At 52.0% G+C, this 21,919-nt stretch overlaps 1 protein-coding gene across 3 annotated transcripts in view; it reads right to left on the minus strand.

The window, feature by feature from the left end:
* The window catches only part of GGA2 (golgi associated, gamma adaptin ear containing, ARF binding protein 2), a 34,747-nt gene extending 13,310 nt beyond the window's left edge, over positions 1 to 21,437 (minus strand). The window contains exons 1-10 of one of the 3 annotated variants that reach the window (XM_032328085.1): positions 13,339 to 13,812; positions 13,224 to 13,241; positions 12,216 to 12,300; positions 11,327 to 11,402; positions 10,414 to 10,512; positions 8,328 to 8,451; positions 6,365 to 6,468; positions 4,968 to 5,048; positions 4,370 to 4,507; positions 651 to 732 (exon numbers count right to left, since the gene is read on the minus strand). In XM_032328085.1, coding sequence (XP_032183976.1) covers positions 651 to 732; positions 4,370 to 4,507; positions 4,968 to 5,048; positions 6,365 to 6,468; positions 8,328 to 8,451; positions 10,414 to 10,512; positions 11,327 to 11,402; positions 12,216 to 12,300; positions 13,224 to 13,241; positions 13,339 to 13,732 — 1,201 coding nt within the window. In that variant the 5' untranslated portion in view covers positions 13,733 to 13,812. Of the gene's footprint in view, positions 1 to 650; positions 733 to 4,369; positions 4,508 to 4,967; positions 5,049 to 6,364; positions 6,469 to 8,327; positions 8,452 to 10,413; positions 10,513 to 11,326; positions 11,403 to 12,215; positions 12,301 to 13,223; positions 13,242 to 13,338; positions 13,828 to 21,236 lie in introns of those variants that run through there. The other 2 variants (XM_032328087.1, XM_032328086.1) reach the window with 2 other exon arrangements.
* Between the last annotated feature and the right edge of the window lie 482 nt (positions 21,438 to 21,919).

Below are 21,919 nucleotides of genomic sequence, written 5' to 3' on the forward strand. Positions count from 1 at the left end.
AATGCCCAGGGAAATCTTAACACTATTGGATTACCTTAAAACATGTGGAATTTGCTTCAGAGAGAATGAGCGATGGGGGTAGAGCAGTACATATGCAACAAGAGGAAAAAAGATGGGTCATGTGCCAGCTGGTGGCTGTTACCCACAGGTGAAGGGCACACAGGGTTTATCCCACTATTTCCCTGCACATGTCCTGAAATTTTCCGTAACATAAAGTCTAAAATATTTTAATCCGCGTCCACAGGTACGAACATTCTCCACAGTCCCTACCACCCCCTCCGTTCCTCCTCAGCCTCATTTAGGTTGGTGACCCAGCCCCTGCGGCACTCAGGCTGGGGAGACCTTCGAGATGCAGCAGCTCCTCAGACTTCCGTTAATCTTCCTTCTAGCATCTCCCTTGCGCCCAACCTTCACCGCACATTCCCACCCTCTCTACGCTCTCGGACCTGCCGATGACCGCTCGCTCAGGCCTCGAGCATCCTGGAAATCAGTTCGAAGCCAACACGGGGCACGCCCTTCGGAAGCCCAGCCGCCATCGAACTAAAGCCCTTCTGTCTGGTCTCTGACACCACCGCAGCCCAGCAGGAAGGGGCACGTGCGTCCTGCCCTCCGCGGTCCCGGCTGCGCCCAGAGGAGGAGGACCGCCTTACCCAGCGCGTCGTCGTCGTCCGTGGTCTCACTCGCCAGCCGGAACAGCGTGGGCCGCAGCTTCTCACAGCGCTCATACACGACCTGAGGAAACAGCCTGGTTTCACAGCAAGGCCCCAGACGCCTCCAATAAGCATACAGCAGAGTCTAGGGCTTCTGGAATTCTCCTTAGTCCGTCCTAAATGCGGACTGCAGGTTTGAAATGACATGGCTGCTACAGTGTCAGAGACAGTTTGGGCTATAGTTATCTGAACTTTTAAAATAGTTAAAAAGATGACAGAAGCCTGTAAGAGTCTACCTTCTGAGCATGTACGATATTAGCGCTTCTCCAAGCTCCTTTCCTTGCCTCCTAGAAGAGCTTTAATAATGGGGTAGCCCCACACAGAACTCTGAAGAGATTCCTCTGCTTTAAAACTAGCATCCAGAGGGCACCTGGGTGGCTCAGTCATTAAACGTCTGCCTCTGGCTCAGGTCATGATCCCGGGGTCCTGAGATCAAGCTCCACATCAGGCTCCCTGCTTCTCCCTCTCCCAGTCCCCCTGCTTGTGTTCCCTGCCTCACTGTGTCTCTGTCACATAAATAAAATCTTTTTAAAAAAAATAATAAAACTAACATCCAAACTCCCCATCCAACTGTTGTCTGATGCCAGTCTTCCTTTTCCAAAAACACTCCCTGATTTCCACTGCAGGTTCTCCCAGGACTAAACCTCAGTCCGCACCAATAACACCTGGGAAGTCTCACTCTCCTGATCGCAGGGAAGTGCTCTGGACAGCGGCACCCTCCACATGCTCGGTGTTGAGGAGGACGCTGGCTTCTGTGCATGTTAGACTTCCTTGCAAAGGAACCCAACTAACTTAGCACCGCAGTCCTCCCTGATGGGTAGTGCTCCCCGCCCGCTCCCCCAGGGCTGGTGAAATGACCTCTCTGCTAGGGGAGTCCGGGAGAGGTGTAACCGTCCCTGAGAAGAACACGCTGACCACCATGCTTAAACATGTACTAGCAGCAGTATCCTCCTCTGGGGGAGAGGACAATACACGATACACGTTCTCGAAGCCAAGTAGCCGGGGATGCCCGGCGCCCACTCAGGGTGGATGGTGGCCTGCATCTTTTTTCTGTTACCTCCCCTTCTCCAGAGATTGCCTGCAGTTCATTAGATGATGATAATTAGATGATCCTATACTGCTTGCTCAGGCGCATCCTGCTTATCTACAATCTCCTTCCAGTCCTTTGTTGATTGCTACCTTTACCTAACAAATACTAGACTGACGGGTCGTTCGGGAAGACAGTCTTCTCAACGGCTGGCCCCTGCTCCCTTTGTCTTGAAGCTGATTTGTTCATGCCTCATTCTTGTCCCCTGCACCGTCGGGAAGTGGCAGGAGGAAGCAGGAAGGACCCCCCTTTCCTGCCACTTTGCTCTTGAGAGCGCCCTGCCTGTACGCAAGCGCACATCCGGCTCCACTGCCACCAGCCCTACGTTTTAGAGAAGGAAGCCCCTTGTGGGGAGAGCAGCGGTGAGCCAGTGCTATCTGAGCAGTAGGTAAACCTGCCTGATTCGGCTTCAGTATTGGGAAGCCACTTGCTAATATTTACGTGCGGTTTTCCCCAAAGATGGCTCTGCCCATTACAAGGAAGAAGTTTTGTTTCACGCCACGTCTCTCCTGTCTCCTAGCTCGTTACCATCTTGGGTGGGGAAAGCTGTGCTATTTAGAGGCCCAGCAGGCCAGCCTTGCTGATGGACTCTGGCACAAACTCACCACAGGGAGCTGGCTTTGGAGCATCTGCCTGGCCCAAGCCCAGTAACCCTTCTGAGTACTGTCCCCACCCCCCCGGACGCAGAGGCCAGCATGATCTTCTCTGCAACTCTACCCAGTTCTGGCTATAGCTGACTGACCTGGGGTAGGTACGGGAGCCTTGCTGGACAAACAGATTGTTCTCTCAGGAATCTGGGCTTAGGAAAGCTACTAGTTTGTTTCTGCTAACTCTGTGAAATGGAAGGACAGGGAAACTAAGGGGCTCCGTGAAAGCCATCTTTCCTGTGCAGAGAAGCACAAAAAGCTGGAAGCAGACAGAGAAGACAAATGTAGCTGGCGGAAGGAGGAAGAAGAGCAGAGCTGCAAGGACAGGCTTCGAGCGGCTGCCTCGGACAGCACTCCGCTCCCGCCGCCATCTGTCTGCACGGGCGGTGGTGGCGCGGCTAGGACACCGACAGCCCCAGGGACAAAAGACAACACACAGATCAAACTCCCAGATTAAAGGAGAAAGTCCGACACAGGACTGGTATCCAGGATATATAAAGAACCCTTAACCACTCAAAAGAGACAACCCAATTAAAAACTGGGCAAAGGATCTTCAGCAAGAGGTTATACAAGCGGCCAAGAGACCTAGGAAAGAAAGCTCAGCTTACGTCACCAAGGAAATACATTTGAAAACCACAGTGAGATCCCACTTTACACCCACCAGGAGAGCTATTACCAAAAGACAGGCAGAAAAAAGTGCTGGCAGGATCCGGAAAACTGCGCCCTCTCATCTTGCTGGTGGGCCTGTAACTGGCACCGTGGTTTGGCACATGGCTTGGCTCAGACACTGAGACAGACCCACTAGATGATCTGGCAACTCCAGCTGCAGACACAGATGCGTACTGAAGAAAATCAAAAGCTTACACTGCACACACAGAAAACTGGTAACAGATGTTCACAACATCATTCATAATAGCCGAAGTGGAAGCCCAAATGCCCAACTGATGGAACCGACAAACAAAACGTGAGCCAGCCATGCGGCGGAAGGTTACTCGGCCAGAAAAAGGAATGAAGTTTTAATACACACTAGGAGGTGGAGAAATCTTCCAGACGTTAAGTGAAAGCAGCCAGACTCAAGGCATGGTGTAGGATTCAATTTATACAAAATGTCCAAGGAGGAAGATCTACAGACACAGACCATGGATCAGTGGTTGCCAGGAGCCGCTGAGGTGGGGGGTGGGGGATGGGGGGCTGAGGGGAGTGGTGCAGATGTGTGCTAATGGGCCCAGGACTTCTTTTAGGGCTGATTAAATTCTTCTAGCCAGTGCTAATGGCTACTCTTAGGATAAGTAAATTCACACTGAAGGTGTTTTAAAAAAAAAAAAGATGGAGGAGCCCCTGGGTGGCTCAGTGGGTTAAAAAGCTTCTGCCTTCGGCTCAGGTCATGATCCCAGGGTCCTGGGATTGAGAATCCTGTACACAACTATACAACTGTTCACAGCAGTTTAATTCACAATCACCCAAAGCTGGAAACAACCCATTATCTATCAAAAGACGGACATATTGTAATACACACAACAGAATACCAGTCAACAATAAATAGCAAACTACTGATACACACGCCATGAATGGATCTCCATTATGCCAAGAGGGAGAAGCTAGAGAGAGAAGCCAGAAAGATAAGAAGAGGAAGAAGGAAAGAAAACTCTTGTTCCTTTCATACAAGTCTAGGAAGTATAAGCTAATCAGATCACGCAACGAGGCAGTGGTTGCTTGGAGGACGTGAAGACACACAAGGAGGGGAGGGCTAACCCGGGGGATGCGGAGATTCTGGGGGGCAAAGGACATGTTTACTATCTTGATTGTGATGATGGCTTCATGGACACACACACGTCAAAACACATCGAATCCGCTTGAGATACGTGCAATTTCTAATGTGTCACTTACACTCAATTCTACTTGAACTGATTTTGTCAAACCGGTACCTGCAAGGCCTCCTGGTCGGGCGGGGCCTGGCCGGGCCGGCGGTACACGCTCAGCATTTCCTGCAGCACCTTCACGTGGTTCCGTACCTCCTCCACAGCGCTGACTCTCTTCGACACTTTCTCAGTTTTCTCTTGCTCCTGTTAGAAGACAGGGGACGGAGGTGAGGAGCAAAGGCCTGGGTAACGCATGAGCGAGGGACGGGAAAGAGGCACTCAGCTGGGAAGCTCAGGGAAGTCACTAGAACACCAAGTGGGTGGGAGTGTCCGCTCAGTGGCGAAGAAAACGCGGAGCCCAGAATTCCTGCAAAAGGCAATGCAGTCCAGGGACCAGATGGCCAAACTGGACTCTGTCACTGGGACAGACATTGGGGTCTATGACATGCTTGGGGCTCTCGCACAGAAGTACTTGGAAAGTGCACAGCAGGATTTCTGCTTCCCCTCACCATCCTGCTGTTCCCCTCAGGGAGCCCGCGGCTGTGTCCCCCTTCTGGGCCCAGAGGACACCATTCTCCTCGGCCAACTGTACACCCACTCCCTCCAGCGCACACACAGCGGTGTCAAATGCTGCTTCTGCAGAGCCCCGTGGAAAAACGCCCACCTCCTTGACCAAGTTCTTGATCAACCTGTTTGCAGCCTGAAGATCCTCCGGGTGGTTGCTCTTCAGAAGCCTCGTCAGAAGCTGCAGGGTGAACAAGAGGCGGTGAGACGCCGTCCCCCCGGTGTCAGAGGGCCCAGAGCAGCAGCCGCAGCAACAGAATGCGGACTTCCCACAAGTTCTCTTACCAAGTCCTCACAGTGAGGCCATGGAGGTATTCGGACTCCCCCCACAGACCCCTGGGTTTCGACAGGGTAGGCAGGTGGAAGAAACAGCCCCCAGGAGACATCTGGCAAAGACTGGAGACCTTTCTGATTGTCACAACTGGAGTGCTACTGGCATCCAGCGGGTAGAGGCCGGAATACTGTAGACTCCCTACTCTCAACAGGACAGCCCCCAGCAGGAAAATTATCTGGCCCAAAATGTCACTAATGCTGAGCTTGTCCTGGGCCAGGCACCCTCTGATACACCTCGGTCATCTACCAGAATGCCATGCCCGTGGGAGTCACTCAGTCTGCACTGATGGAGTAAAGGCTCTAGGGAAGCCCAGAGCATCTCGTAGCTTGCCCCAGGGACACAGGATTCTCTGTCTCCGAAGGCCGTGCCATCCCTCCTCTTCCTACCCTCTGCCTCTGAAAGGCACCGGCAGGAGAGGAACCAGAGGGAAAGACAGCCCAGAACCTAACATAATCCAGCTTGTTCTGACCCCATGGCCCCTGAACCTCCAGGTCCAAGGGAGGGTGCAGCTCAGGGGTGCAGTTAGAGGCAGAGGGTCCCCAAGCCTTTGTCTCTCCACTGCCTGGAGCTTCCCTGGTCCTCATTTCCCAGACCCTGTGAGTGACCAAGATTGGTAATGTCCCAACACACGGCCACCACCAGTGCTCAAGGGCCCTCTCCCCACGCAGAGGCACTCTAAAGCTATCCCCAGTTCCTCATCCCTCTCCTTCCTGATGTCTGAGGAGCAACAATTACTGGAGATGGTAGCAGAAGGAAGATGGGTAGGATCAGGCTTACTGGCATTGAAGAAAAAATGTGAGCGAACACACAGCCAGTTCTTTCCAGCATCTTCCCCCAATACCACACATACACTGAATACAACCACCCACCCACCTGGCCCACTTGGGTTATCCTTTTGTACCTTCCTTCCCTCAGGAATGCTCGTACAGGTAAGGCAGAGGGTACATTAACATGGCATTTACTATTTGGCCCATCCATAGAGAAAACATCCAGACCTTATGCTACCACTCTAAGAGCCTGCTCCAGAGAGAACTCACTAACCCACCTCCTCACATACCCCCCCAACTTTGGTTCAGGGATCAGAGCACATCTCAGGGGATATTTCAGGAAAATCCCTAAAAGAAGGGGTCTGCTGCCACCAAGGTCAGAGAGGGGCTCCTTACCTTGGACTTTTCTTCATCGGCATCGAAGATAGAGCTCTTGGGCCAGGGAGAAGGTGGAGGCAAAATTTTATCCACTGGTAGTTTAGGGTCTTGCTTTACGATTCCTAGAAGTTAAAATATGGTTATGGGTACCCATTGATCTCAGTAGGAAGCAGCATCAAGTCCAGAAACTCCTAGTTTCTGATGTCCCTGTCTTGTGCTGGTTCCTTGAAGTCAGCTGAGGGAGGATGCAGAGGCTCGGTCATACCCTGAGTCTGTCCCTTTAAGGTCATCGACAGTGTGTTCCCAGTGGGACATAAGAAACTAGGAGTTTCTTACCAGCTCCAGACCCTACGGTTAGTGGGACACGGGCCTGACGCTATAAGAACACTGATCATTACATGCAGGTACATAACCTCCCAGGGCCCAGAAATTACTGTAGAAGCCACGACCCCTGACCCTCTCAACAACAGTGAGTACATGTGATGGAGAAAAACAGTCCATCCTGAATCCAGGTTCCTTTTTTTTTTTTTAAGATTTAATTTTTTATTTGACAGAGAGAGACAGCAAGAGAGGAAGCAAAAGCAGGCAAAGGAACAGGGAGTAGCAGGCCTCCCGCAGGGAGCCCAATGTGGGGCTCAATCCCAGGACCCTGGTCATGACCTGAGCTGAAGACGGACGCTTAACAACTGAGCCACCCAGGTGCCCCATCCAGGTTCCCTCTTCTACAAGGCTCTGTGGACTCCCAACTTCTGCTCAGGACACAGAGAGGTACAAACTGCGTGACTCTACCTCCAACGACACAGCACTGGACAACCTACAGATCGACCACTTTTCCTAAATCCATCACGGCGGAAAACACAGGGCCAGGAACGACCTGAAATCTAAGGGAAGGCAGGGCCTCCGAGGAAAGACGGAAGGCAACACCAAGGCGAAAAATTCAGATAAAGTTGTTTCTCAATTGTTTACAGGCTGGAGTGAGCAGGTGAGAGAGCACAGAACCTCTGAGGCCCACACCGGCGCAGGAGCAACAGGCTCTTCACGAGGCCTCACCAGGCCCTCATGCAAAGACACGGCCAAGGCCTGCGGTCCCACTTCCGTCCTCTCTCCTCCAGAACAAGCACCTTCAAGTGCTGGAAAAGGACAACAAACCCTGCATTCCTCAGCTGTGGGAACAGACTGCAGCTTCCAAACAGAAAGGAAAGCCTTCTGGCCCTGGGGGAGGGGCAGGATCACGAACAGGTGCTACCGAGACCTGGAGAAACAGCTCGGTTAAGCATCTGCCTTTAGCTGAGGTCATGATCCCAGTGTCCTGGGATCGAGCCCCACACTTCTCCCTCTCCCTGTCCCATCCACCCATGCTCTCTCTCAAATAAGTGAATCAAGTTTTTTAAAAAATTAAACAATCTTTAGTGCACCTGGGTGGCTCAGTGGGTTAAGCCTCTGCCTTCAGCTCAGGTCATGATCTCAGGGTCCTGGGATGGAGCCCCACATTGGGCTCTCTGCTCAGCAGGGAGCCTGCTTCCCCCTCTCTCTGCCTGCCTCTCTGCCTACTTGTGATCTCTCTGCCAAATAAATAAATAAAATTAAAAAATAAAATAAAATATGGGAGCCTGGGTGGCTCAGTGGGTTAAGCCGCTGCCTTCGGCTCAGGTCATGATCTCAGAGTCCTGGGATCGAGTCCCGCATCGGGTTCTCTGCTGAGCAGAGAGCCTGCTTCCCTTTCTCTCTCTCTCTGGCTGCCTCTCCGTCTACTTGTGATTTCTCTCTGTCAAATTAATAAAAAATAAAAAAAATAAAATAAAATAAAATAAAATAAATAAAAATAAAATAAAATAAAATAAAACAATTTTTAAAAAAATCATTTGTCTCAGACTCTACTGTCCTACGCAAGATGCCCAGCTTTCACCGAGAAAACCACAAAGCACACAAAAAAACAGAACGACTGTGACGAGAAAATGCAATGTAAGACATGGAGTCTGACCCTGTTTCTTCAGCATCTGGTAAGCATCTCGGATCTTGACATCCTCTGGAAACCAGACAGTCCAACTGAAGAGTATTTCGATGACTCTTCCTTTAACCTTTTCTGTGGTCCAGGACCCCAGGTACTGAAAATAAAAAGGAAAGAATTATAGAGCTGAAAAGGACTTAGCCAGCACACGCTACCACGGCAGAGATGGCCGCTGAGGTCCAGGGAAGCGAGCTGCCCCAGGCTGGTGGAGAAGGGCAGCAAGAGAGACCAAACTGCCTGGTGCCCAGCCCCAGGGTGCCTTCTGTATTTCCAGGAGTCAACCTCTGTAACTGCTCAAGTGAAGCCCACCGTATACTGGGCTAGGTTAGAGCCACAGGGGACACTCAGTTTTTGAATGAGGCAAGATCAGTAAAATGTATTTGGTCTTTACCTCTAGTTCCCAGCACAGTTTCAAAAACCCCTGGAATATCCTAAGTTTTAGGAATAGCTTTTATTATTCACCAGGAGCTCCCTTGGACCACATGTGAGTTTACATTCACCATTCATGGTGGGCACTTGGTTTCAAGGGAAAGACTGGCCACTTCAGAAAAACCCACCACACAACAACAGGGTCGGAACTTTCAGCCCAACTCCCAGGAGGGGTGGGGGCTGGAGACGGAATTCAAGCCTAGCTAATGGGTTTTTTTTTTAAGATTTTATTTATTTATTTATTTCAGAGAGAGAGAGAGAGAGAGAGAGAGAGACAGAGTGAGAGAGCATGAAAGGGGAGGTCAGTGGGAGAAGCAGACTCCCCATGGAGCTGGGAGCCTGATGTGGAATTTGATCCCAGGACTCCGGGATCATGACCTGAACCAAGGACAGTCGCTTAACCAACTGAGCCACTGAGGCGCCCAAGCCTAGCTCATGATTTAATCAAAATGCCTACATAACTTCCGACAAAAACTCTCCAGCAAGGAGCGTTGGGGAGCCTCCTGATTAGAACACATGGAGTTCTGGAGGGTGGTACGGGGACTCTGCTCCCCATTCTCCCCAAAACTTTGGTCCACGGATCTCTTGCACTTACATCCTTTATAGCAAAAGGATAATAGTGAGTATTGTGCTTTCCTATCTTTTGTGAGTCTTTCCAGTGGATTATGAAACTATGGAGGGAGTCATGGGAACCCCTGAATTTGTAGTTGGTCAGAGGGCAGGAAGTAACCTGAGGACACCTGAGACCCCTTGCTGGTATGTGATGGAGGCAGGTCTAGGTAGGACCGAGCCCTTTGTGGGTAGGGTCTATGATAACTCTGGGTAGTTAGTGGCAGAACTGAAATGAACTGAACTATAGGACCTACAGCTGATATCAGAGAATTACTGCGAAGTAGCCAAGAAGGGCTCCATCCGAGGACGGTGTTGCTGCCACAGGGGCTAGGAGAAGAGATGCAGAGAGCAGGCCAGAAGGGACATAAAACTGAAAGTCACACCTGCTATCTCTTGCCATCACCACCAGAAAACCTGTCCTCAAGCTTGAAGTTCCTCACCCTTCTAGATCAGCCACCCCAAGGCCATCTTTAAAGGGAGAACATGACAATGTTGACAACCAAAGGCAGGACTCAGCTCACGAACATGACCAGCATCCTAGACCTTGGAGAGTGTTGGGGAAGGCCATCGAGAAAGATGTGACTGCCGGCTGACCTGTGAGCAGACTTGGGCAAACTAAGGTTTCTCACCCTTTCTGCTGTCCTTGGAATGTGGACACAGCCGTGAAATAGTGATGTGGTGTGGGGAACACCTACACAGTACCTGTCACCGAACTCCCTTAAGTCCTCTGTATCACTGAAGATGTGGCAGGGGTGGAGTCCTGCCACCACCCAGGACAAGTGTCAAGTTCAATTCCAGATCACACTTGAGAAGCTCCCGAGGTTACAAACCAACAAGAGGAAAGCTGTCACACGCAGATGGCCATCCCCTCTGTTCTGTCGCAAACCAGAGATCAGCCGACAGGCTCTGTTGTGAGCAGGCCTAGCTCTGGACCAAGAAGGGGCACAAGAAGGTCTGGAGGCTGGGGTAGGTACAGCGCGGCAAGTAAGTGCAGTCCAGCCAAGCCCAGGCTGCTCACCTTCGGGGACAACACTTTGATCAGCTCATTCAGGAAGCGGAATTTGGCCACCTCGTTGTGGAACTTCTCCCCACAGTGGTTCACACACATCTCCAGCACCTGCACGGACACAGGAGCCCCATGAGGAAAGGGAAAACCACTGGCTTCAGGGCTCATCTCACAGCCAATGAATGTCTGCTGGAATCATGGCTAGTGTTTCCTCAAGAGGACAAAGACACTGAAGTTTGAGGAAGGGTGACATTTTCAGATGAAGAAAAAATGCTACCTGCCTGTATGATCTGGCTATAAACGCCAGGTCTGTGCCCAGGAGAAAGCTCAGAGACCACCCCGCCTTTTAAGGAGACCACGGGGGCAGGAGACACTGGCTAGAGAATCCCGCCCTGCTCAGAGGCAGACGCCTGATCTGTAGCGCACAAGGACTATTACGCCAGAGGCTACTGGCTGGCACTCAAGTGGCAAGACGGGCCTGCACGCATCTTCTTTGGTCCACACTCTTGTTTAACATTTACAATTAGTCACAGACATTGATAAATTCTGATTTCTCCTGGAAAGCTAAGTTTTAGCAACACTGGGCCCAAGTGGCTGGGCCACAGCTGCCCTCTGCACACCAGCCTCGCACTCTCCGGGGTTTCCCTCCTCACCCAGCAGCTCACTAATTCGTGTGAGCGGTCAGGCCCCGCTACGTGTGGCGCCTGAACCCGCCAGCCCTGGTCTCTGGAAGATGAAGGGAAAGAAAGCCTTCTCTTCCCCCAAAGGAGGCTCAATGCTGCTTTCTCGAAACAGACCTAGGATGGGGCCACCCGAGTGCAGAACTCGCTATTGGACACTCTCTGGCACGTGCAACAGGCCTGGGGTCCAGCGCTCTCTAGCTGCACAGGAGGAAAACTTAAGCGCAGGGCCAAGCCAAACTCACCGTTAAGGCATAAAGAGCTTCTTTCTCTTGCGGAGACTGGATCTTGTGGGCTAGGAGCCAAGGCGCGTGGGTTGGGCTAAGGGAAAACAGAGAGACCTGGGATGTGGGTGGAGAGGAAGAAACCAACTGGTATGGCTCAGTACACTCTGTCACGTTGCCTCTTCCAGAAGCACGGGTCCCAAAGCAGAGGTGGAGTGACAGGCCCAGAGCCCACACACCTGCCTCTGAAGGAGGCCCACCCACCCCTGCTGCAGCTAGACTACCTGCCATCCCCCTCCCCGCAGCCAACCCACGCCGACAACCTCAAGCTGTATGCTCAGGGCCAGACCTGTGTGTAACAAGGTCGTGAGCGGCAGACCCTGTTAGATGACAAACACTCAGTACACACTGCAGTAGAAAGTGTGATCAAACTTTTCACTGAGTTCGAGATGCTGACTACACAGCAACATGTAGATTAAACATGCGGATGGCTGGCATGATTCCTTAGCTCCTATCTAGATGCTTTGGAAACAGAAATAATATTAAAAACAAAATAAAAACAAAACCCAGAAACCCACAAAGTCTCACCTTTTTCCTACATTTTCTTAAGAAAGAGGACACTTAAATAACGGAGAACACACTGATGTCTTTTGCATTGTCACATAACCTAGCCACATTTTATCCCTAACATTCAGGGGTCTCCTCAGCATTAGTTACTTAGAACACTCCATTTTTTCCCCCATTTGCTATCTCCAGGAAAATAATGTTCTCAGATCATGGAGGAAAAAAAAAAAAAAAGGAAAGAAAGCCTCACTTTCTTTCTCTTAGGTCAAACAGACCCAAGAGACTGAAGCATGTACTTTGTCTGAGGTATCCTGAGTCAAGTGCATGTGTGTGAAGGTCACCTTACCCATTGGGATCGGTGTTCACCTGGTCACAGAAATTCTGGATAGCGGACCAATCCTGTTCTGACACGCTTGGGTCTGTAGCTTTATCTGTCAAGGAAATAAAAATAAAGAATGAAAAAAAATATACACCCGCCCCTCCACAAATAAAGTGGTAGCCAAGAACGGTTCTAGCACACCTCCAGGGGATCAGACCCAGCAAGCAGACAGCTGAAACGGACAGGACCGTGGCTATGCTATTGGCCACCATCAGGCACAGTTTCTGGCACAAGATATGGCCTCAGTGAAGATTGGCTAGCTGAACAAGCAAGCTTTTGCCATGCAACAAACTCCCCTTCCGTGCAGCGGTTGGCCTACATGAGCCTCCCTCATGCCCCGTCGGGACTCCCCACTTTGGCCCTGCAATGAAGATGAGTGAGGGCCAGCATCCAGGAAGCTACCCCCCTTTTTCTGAGAGAGAGAGTCAGAGGGAGAAGGAGAAGCAGACTCCCATTGAGGAGGGAGCCCAATATGCGGCTTGATGCCATGACCCTGGGATCACGACCTGAGCCAACAGCAGCCGCTTAACCAACTGAGCCACGCAGGCGCCCTGCGGGAGGCTCCTTCTAACTTTCTCAGCCATGTGATGGTAAGGTCAGAATACACCACAAGGCTCTAGGTGGCTCCACTTGGTCATCTCATCCCCTCCTCAAAAACAACACCCCTATGTCTAACCCTCAGCTTACTGAGATCCTCTCTGACCGGCTCATGTCCGAAGCTTCGCCATGCGTCAGCGACTTGTGCACTCTAAAAAAAGGACCTCCTTGTGTTCACTTCTCAAAATGCTGTTCCCTTCTGGAAACCTGGACATTCCCAGGGACCCCCGGACCCAATCACACTACGATCCCCCAATGAAATGTGAGGACACTACGCACTGAGAGGCCGGCGGCACAGCCAGAGATCCCTGCAGAAGGGGGATGAGAAGAAGCCTAAGGTAAGACCGAGCTCTGCTGAGGGGAGGGGTCATCGCTCACCTGCCTGGTGCTGGATGACAGCAGCTTCTCCTGCCCTCCCAACACTGCTGCCTAGAATTCCTGTCCAGCCGTCCAAGACGGGTATCCATTCCACACATCCTGCCCCAGATTAAACCAGGCTCTGCTCTTGCACAAAGGAGCTGCTGGAAGGCCTCTGTCCTATGCTTTCCTAACCACCCCCACTCCTTGCTGCCCACCTCCTGGGGGGCTACCCATCCCTCCAGTGAAAGACCTCCCTGAGGGCTCCTGAGAGAGAAGCTCTTCCAAGCTCTGCAACTGGCTGATTCTAGGGTCCTGTTTCTGCTATTATTCCTTAGGCCTAAACATTCACTCCTCTTGTCTCCTTGTAAAATCCCATCCATTTTAAGGCCCATCTGAATTTCCACCTTCTGGCCAGACCTCCTCCAGGCTGCTCCAGACCCTGTGATTCTCCTCCCGAGCCGGATTACAGAAGAGTCCAAGGTCAAGCAGAGTTTAACCTTTCCTGACTGCAGCCACACTTCTGTCATGTGGAAGTCATGTGTCTCCCTAGCTCAACTGTGAGAATTCAAAAAGCCAACTCCGTGGGGCGCCTGGGTGGCTCAGTGGGTTAAAGCCTCTGCCTTCAGCCCAGGTCATGATCTCAGGGTCCTGGGATCGAGCCCCGCATCGGGCTCTCTGATCAGCGGGGAGCCTGCTTCCCTTCCTCTCTCTCTGCCTGCCTCTCTGCCTGCTTGTGATCTCTCTCTGTCAAATGAATAAATGAAATCTTTAAAAAAAAAGAAGCCAACTCCATTCTAAGTGAAAAAAGACAGCAGGGGGGGACAAAGGCGCCATGCTGCCATGGTCTGCATTCCCTCACCTGTTCCTCCTCAAAGCGCTTTCCTACGCTGGACCGCAAACCCCAGCCATCCTGTGAGCCCCAATTCAAATGCCACTTCTTCAAAAAGACTTCCTCAATCTGTCTCTCACCCCTGCAAAACAGAAGCCTCTCTTCCTTCTCAGAAGGCCCACATTTTACCTGCCCCCCCCTTTTTATTTTTTTTTTATTTTTTTTTTTTTAAAGATTTTATTTATTTATTTGACAGAGAGAAATCACAAGTAGATGGAGAGGCAGGCAGAGAGAGAGAGAGAGAGAGAGGGAAGCAGGCTCCCTGCCGAGCAGAGAGCCCGATGCGGGACTCGATCCCAGGACTCTGAGATCACGACCTAAGCCGAAGGCAGCGGCCCAACCCACTGAGCCACCCAGGCGCCCCTACCTGCCCCCCCCTTTTTAAAAGATTTTATTTATTTATTTGACAGAGAGAGAGATCACAAGTAGGCAGAGAGGCAGGCAGAGAGAGAGGAGGAAGCAGGCTCCCCGCCGAGCAGAGAGCCCCTACCTGCCCCCTTTCGATGGAGACTTCTGGCTCCAGTCCTACTAGCTTCATGTCCTTGGGCTCTCAGAGCCTTCCCTCTACTTTAAAGGAAAACAGCACCTTCCTCACAGGACACTCCTGAGTTTGTAAGACAGTGTCTAAAGGGCCTGGTATGGTAGCAAATATTAAAGTAATCAATAAGAGGGGCGCCTGGGTGGCTCAGTGGTTAAGCCACTGCCTTCGGCTCAGGTCATGATCTCGGGGTCCCCTGGGATCCAGCCCCGCATCTGGCTCTCTGCTCGGCGGGGAGCCTGCTTCCTCCTCTCTCTCTGAAGTAATCAATAAAGGACAGCTAATCTTATTGTTCATTATAAGGCAAAGTCTCTGCCTTTTACTTTAAAAACACACATATTTGTGACTTATTGCACCTAAAGGGAATAAAACTCTGGAAGGCAGAAGCCATGTGTTCTTTGCAGTGCTTAGTACAATGCCTTCCTCAAAGGCACAAAATAATTACTCATGAAATAAATTATTTAAAGCAGTGATTCTCGGGCGCCTGGGTGGCTCAGTGGGTTAAGCCGCTGCCTTCGGCTCAGGTCATGATCTCAAAGTCCTGGGATCGAGTCCAGCATCGGGCTCTCTGCTCAGTGGAGAGCCTGCTTCCCTCTCTCTCTCTCTGCCTGCCTCTCCATCTACTTGTGATTTCTCTCTGTCAAATAAATAAATAAAAATCTTTAAAAAAATAAATAAATAAATAAAGCAGTGATTCTCAGAGAGCCTAATTAAGAATGCCTGACTCATCTTAAATAATTCTGCTTGGTTTTAGCTTCCTGAAGTTTTAGTTCACTGCCAGGTCAAGACTGATGCCTCTGGGCATTCAGAAACTCAATCCACGACTGGACCTAGAACGGAGATCAGCAGGATCCAGCCATGCTCCTCCTCACCACCCCCCCACCACTAAGTGAAGAGAGTAAGACAGCCACCAGTTTTTCCAAAGAAAGGAAGAAGGACACTTCTATGAGGTTAAGTTAGGTTCCAAACCCTTAACCAAGGCAAAACAGGAAGATCTATAAAATCTAAGTTTATTTGTAACATGAAGATTCCTTCAAAGTTTATCTCAGCCCCCAAAGAGCAAGAGTAGTAGTAGCTGCCTTTTTTCTTTTTCTTTTTTTTTTTTTTGTTCTCTTTTGTGAAGAAGTTACTGTTGTTATCAGCCACCAGGCTGAGTGTTTCCCAAGCCTCTTCTGGGTCCAGCTTGGAAGGGAGAGTGCTACTATCCTCTCACGGCTGGAGAGGCAGAGAAGCCTGCCCAGCCACAACTGTTGCTGGAAAACAGCAACCAGGGCCCAAACATTTCTCGCGGTCCCTTGGCCAAAGCAAGGCCTCTTTGGGAACTAGCTTCAACCTGCTCGCCACTGTTACCTGCTCCCTAAAGCAGGAAGACCTGTCTCATCCACTCAAATTCACGTCCTCCAGAATGTCATGCACACAAATCTCTGCTGAATGAATGATTCGCCTTTCCTTCTGCAGAGCCTGGCCAGTTGGCTGGACCGATTTCTGACTCCAGGAGAGGGCCAGCCTCGTTCGGAAATAACAGGGTCTCTCATAACATGATGCCAGCGTGTCCGGCTGGTTCAGAGTCTTCATGCGACTCCAGAGAAAACGACCCCCCAAGGCCCAGCCACTGGGTCTCATCAGACCATAGCCCCAATCCGGGGTGCAGGACACCCATGTGCCCCAAGAAGTGGCAGGTGGCCAGCAGGGCACGACCAGAAAGACTTCTCAGGACTGCTCCAGGCATTAAAGTGGCTGCTTCAGCCGGCACTTGGACAGGACAGAGAACACTAGTGCCATGTATCTGCTTAATAAAAGCTGTGTTCCGGGTGCCTGGGTGGCTGAGTGGGTTAAAGCCTCTGCCTTCAGCTCGGGTTGTGATCCTGGGGTCCTGGGATCGAGCCTCTCGTGGGGCGCTCTGCTCAGCAAGGAGCCAGCTTCCCCCCTCCCCATGCCTGTCTCTCTGCCTCCTTGTGATCTGTCTGTCAAATAAATAAATAAAATCTTTAAAATAAAACAAAAGCTGTATTCCTATGCATTTTAAGCCCGCCACAGGGTGAGGGGTATTAAGAAAACAGCTGAGACCTCCAGCAGTGAGTGAATGGGTCATCTAGGAGTGACTAAATCCGAAGCCAAATCATCTCACACCAGCTGCCAATGAACCACGAGAGTCTGACTCTGGCGCCAGGAGCAGCCTATACTGGACAGGGGAACCCTGAGGCTGTGGGGAAGCGGTCACCTCAAGGAGCACTTAGAATTCAATCCTTTGGGAAGTACCCACCGACCCCTACCGTCCAGCAGTCCTTCCGTTAAGCCCACGATGGGAGCGCGAGACCCACCATAGGAATGCCCTGTGCTAGCCTCCGAGATAAAGAATGAGCTAGCCCTCAAGAAGCAGAGAGACTAGAGACAGACTGCAATCTGACTGATCCCCAAGAGAACCACAGAAGTGAGGCTGGAAGGAAGACAGGACATATCACCTGGGAGCAGGTCGAGGGGGGGAAGGAGACAGGACTTTGCCAAGCACCCCACCAAAGGCACGTAAGATGGCCCCGAGCCCCGGCAGCACCGCTGTGGCTACAGTCCCAGAGACCCACGGGGACCCAGCGCTGCTTTCAGCATCCCACTAACAGGGAACCGGTTACATCAATCATAGTAAACCTCATTCCGTGGGGCGTCGGCTCTCAGAAAAAAGAATGAGGCAGCTCTCTGGGAAGGCATGGGGAACCACCACCAAAAAAATCAATGGAGTTTTGGGGTGGGCGGTTGCAGAATGCACAAAAGCTATTTCCTTTTTAAAAGATTTTATTTATTGGGGCGCCTGGGTGGCTCAGGGGTTTAAGCCTCTGCCTTCAGCTCAGGTCATGATCTCGGGGTCCTGGGATCGAGCCCCGCATCGGGCTCTCCGCTCAGCGGGGAGCCTGCTTCTCCCTCTCTCTCTGCCTACTTGTGATCTCTCTCTATCAAAAAAAAAAAAAAAAAAATCTTCTAAAAGATTTTATTTATTTATTTGCCAGAGAGAGAGAGGGCACACAAGGGAAACAGGAGAGGGAGACGCAGGCTTCCCACCAAGAAGGGAGCCGGACATGGGGCTCGATCCCAGGACCCCGGGATCATGACCTGAGCCGAAGGCCGAGGTTTTAACCCACTGAGCCACCCAGGCAGCCCCCCACCCCAATTTTTATTAAATTCTGGTTAGTTAACATATAGCACAATATTGGTTTCAGGAGAATTCAGTGATTCATCACTTCAGCTTCCTGATGTTCCTTTGAGGAACTACTCCCCAGTTCTAGATCCAAAGTTTTTTTTCCTCCTGCTAAGCTGGTATGACTTTTGCCACTCACAAGGGAAAACCACCACTAATGGTAATAATATCTAACACTCCATGCTGGGCACCAAGCTCAGTGTTGCACATATATTAACTCTACGGTCAGATTACTACTATCCACATCTTCAAGACACAGCTGCCCTGCTTTGCTAAGGCAAGGTCTCCTGGTGACCTGAGCTTGGCAGTCCTCGGACCCCCCCTACAAGGACTTCCTCCCCGACCCCGCCCAGACTCGCGGCGCATTCCTTCGGCGACACTCCTGTCCTTTGTACACCATCAACCCTCCGCCTCCTCGGCCTTCCATCGAATCAGCTCCGCTGCGCCCCACATCCCAGCAAATCCAGTTTAAACCACAGTTCGCCTCCTCGGATCCTACTGGGGTGGAGAATCACAAAACCATGAAGACTACAGGAAGCACTTCTGATGTCCAATCAACACTTCTAAGTCCAAACTCCAAGGATCTCAAGTCTGAGGGGGAAGGTGACCCTGCCCCTTGCCTCGAGGGGACATCTGGCAAGGGGCAGGGTCACCTTCCCCCTCAGACTGGCAAAGCTTTTGGTTTAATGTGGGCATTCCGGTGTGTGGAGGCCAGGGATTCTAATGACCTTACAAAGCACAAGACAGACCTCCCACTACACAGAATTATCAGACCCAATATGTCAACAGTGTCAAGGCTGAACCCCTGCTCTCAAGCACCCAGGTGGGTGCCCTTTTGTTTCCCTTACCTGCTGTTCCCGAACTTCCCCCATCTCCTTCCTCAAGCCCCCTACTCCGTTTCAGGCCCCGACACTTAGCAGGGAAGGGTGGCAGTCACCCGGAACCTTATTTGCATGTGTAATCATCTTTATCTCCTTCCCCATTCAGAAAAACAAAAGGTGCCCTTTCTCTCTGGAAGCCCGGTCACCCCTTTCTGCTCTGGCTCTGACCTCCCTCAGCATCTTCAAGGCCCTCGCCCATAGCTCCAGCACTGGACTTGGAATTTCAGGCGAGTTCCCAAAGGCACAGCAGCGAAAAGAGAGGCTTACAGGTGCCCCTCTCCTTAAGAGATCTCCTTTACACCTAAACTCCCTCTAGCTACCCTCCCTCCTTCCTTTTGCGAACACCACTTAAAAAAAGAAAAAAAGAAAGGAAGAAAAAAGGGCTGGTGACCAGGGGCTACACACTCCCGACATTAAACTTTGTATTTCAAATTAGTTGTTGCCAACTCTTCAAAACTCAAGAGATTTTACATAAAAATACGGTTCTAGCTCTACCTGAAAAACCGGAAGATCTAGCAGCTTTGGGACCACAACGGCCTAAAACAGTGGGGGCTGAAGAACCTACCCCCCGGGCAGTCAGGTGCCCTGCTCTCGCCGGCAGTGGGTCAGCTGACCCTGTCCTCTCCGCCCATCCACCGGACTCTTTTTGGCAAACCCAGTCTAGGCCCCTAATCTACCACCTCTCAACCACCTCTCAACGGCCCTCCCCACCACTTACCGGGCCTCCCCACCACTTACCGCCAAGATGCCTCATCAGTAACCTTTTAGTTGCCAAATTCAAGGTCTCCCTTTCTGCTGCCTCACACTACTCCATCTTCCTGTCCACCAACTGTACCCCTCCTTTGAGGTGGGTCGCTCCCCACCCTCCTAGCTTTCTCCTGCCCGTGTCCACTCCGCCTTGCACGTCACGCTGCTTTTCCCACGTGCTTCCTAAGGGCTGAGGTTCTCCATGCTCTGTGTGCAAACCTCTGCTCTTCCTACCACCGCCTGCCTGGACAAGCTCTCTGCCAGTGAACCAGACTCCCACACCAGCCGCCAGCTTCTCCCCTTTCTGCAGCTGACCACCTGCCCTGAGGGTCTCTTTTTGGCTGTGCCACGTGTACCTCAAACTCCACAACTCAACCATCTCTTCCATCGTAAACTAAGTCCTCCTCACAGGTGAGACATTTCTAACGAACCAGTTACCGGAGCCCGAAACCTGGGATCCATCCTAGCTTTCCTCTAGTCTCCATTCGAAGGCATCAAAGGCTGCTGACTGTGCCTGCTAAGTATTTCCAACGTCAGTCCCAATGCCTTTGTCCTACTTCAGCCCCTAAGCACTACCCAAAACATCTTTTAACTTACTCTCCCTCCGTGGCCTAGCCTCCTTAATCAGTTTGGCTCCACATGGCTGCAGGTGAGGCTTTTAATAAGTGCACCCGATCAGATGCTCCCGCTGAAAATTCCACCTCCACCCCACCACAGGATAAAACAGAAATTCCTTCCTGCAGCATACAAGCCCCAATTAGCCCTGGAGCCTCTTTTCCAGGCTCTTTGTTCTCTAGGCCTTACCCTCCAGCAGTTCCCACTACTGGTTCCCAGAACGCTCCACGCCCTCCCGGCCAGCTTTTTGCACCTGGTTTCCTGGGCCTGAGTGCCTGAGATGTTGTCACCTCCACTCTCCACTCAAATGCTATGTCTGCTGTGACAATCCCCAGGTAAACCGATCAACTCCTACCGCATGTAAAGCAAACACAGCCGCACCCCCAATTTCCCATAATTACAGCAAGGTGCCCTTCCTGCAGGCTTGGACCCACTAAACAAAATCTTTCTGTTCAAGGACCCTGTGTTAGACATCTCAGGATTCCCAGCACCTAGCAAAGCCCTATGCAAGGCTGTACGTTCCCAGCACCTAGCAAAGCCCTATACATAGTCTGTACGTTCCCTGAATTTCCATTCCTCATCGGTTACCCCTACCGGCCAGGACTGTCATGAAGCTCACCATACACATGCCAGGCCAGAGTAAACATACACAAGAAAGGTATAAAGGTCTTGTTTTGACATTAACAACAGGGGCCTGATAGAGATCTGTGCCAGCTGCAGAGAGACCGCAAGAGGCTGCCTGGCTTGCACGAGTCTCCTTCGGTGGAAACGTCCTCTTCTCCAAAACGGGGCTAATAATAGAAACTGCCTCTTGGGGTCGTAGTGAGGATTAACAATGGCTGAAATGCTTCTCGCACAGGGCTTGACACAAAAGAAAAGCTCCACAAACGCTAGCCATTACGCGAATCATGTTGGTGCGCTGCGACGACAGTGGAGGTGGGCAGTGGCAGGGGGCCGAGCACCCAGTCCCGGGTTCCGCCGCCCGGCGGGCTCCTGAGGCTCCTCCGGGGACCCCGCGGCGATCCCCGCACCCACGCCCGGCCCAGGCCCCGGCCCACGGCCACCTGCCGCCCGCCGCCGCCGCCGCCGCGTCCGAAGAAAGACCCCGGGAGGCGGGAAGCCAGGCCTCACGTGTGGTGCTGGGCCCCCGCCGAGGGGCGGCCCCGCTACTCACTGAGCCACAGCTCCAGCGCCGCCGCCGGCCCCGGGGACCCCTCGGCCGACTCCGCCCCCGCCGCGGCCCCGGCCCCCGCTGCCACTGTCGCCGCCGCCGCCATGGCCCGTGCCCCGCTGCTCAAGGTGCGACCGTCCCTGCCGTCTAGCAGCCGCCGTCCGGCGCGATCCGGGGCTGCCGACGCGGCAGGCGAGGGTTGGCACGTGACGGGGCGGGGCCTACTGCGGCCCCGCCCAGCAGCCAGGCCCCGCCTCCTTGCGGGACCCTGGGCCGGGGGTGCCGCCTCGCAGAGATGCCTCCCCTCAGCAGAGGCTGAGTTTGCACAGTCTACTTCTAGACCAGCAACGGAGTCAAAACCTATCAACCAGCGTCGCGGGGCCTGCGTGCTCTGGTCCTTCTGGAGTAGGCTTGTTGGATAAGGCAGGATACCCAGTTCAACTTGATTTTCAGATAAACTAGAAATAGTTTTTGAGGGGGCGAGTTTTTTTTTTTTTTAATATTTTATTTATTTAGGGCGCCTGGGTAGCTCAGTGGGTTAAGCCGCTGCCTTCGGCTCAGGTCATGATCTCAGGGTCCTGGGATCGAGTCCCGCATTGGGCTCTCTGCTCAGCGGGGAGCCTGCTTCCTCCTCTCTCTCTCTGCCTGCCTCTCTGCCTACGTGGGATCTCTCTCTGTCAAATAAA

The sequence above is a fragment of the Mustela erminea genome, chromosome 20 (genome assembly GCF_009829155.1).
Source record: "Mustela erminea isolate mMusErm1 chromosome 20, mMusErm1.Pri, whole genome shotgun sequence".
Taxonomy (NCBI): domain Eukaryota; kingdom Metazoa; phylum Chordata; class Mammalia; order Carnivora; family Mustelidae; genus Mustela; species Mustela erminea.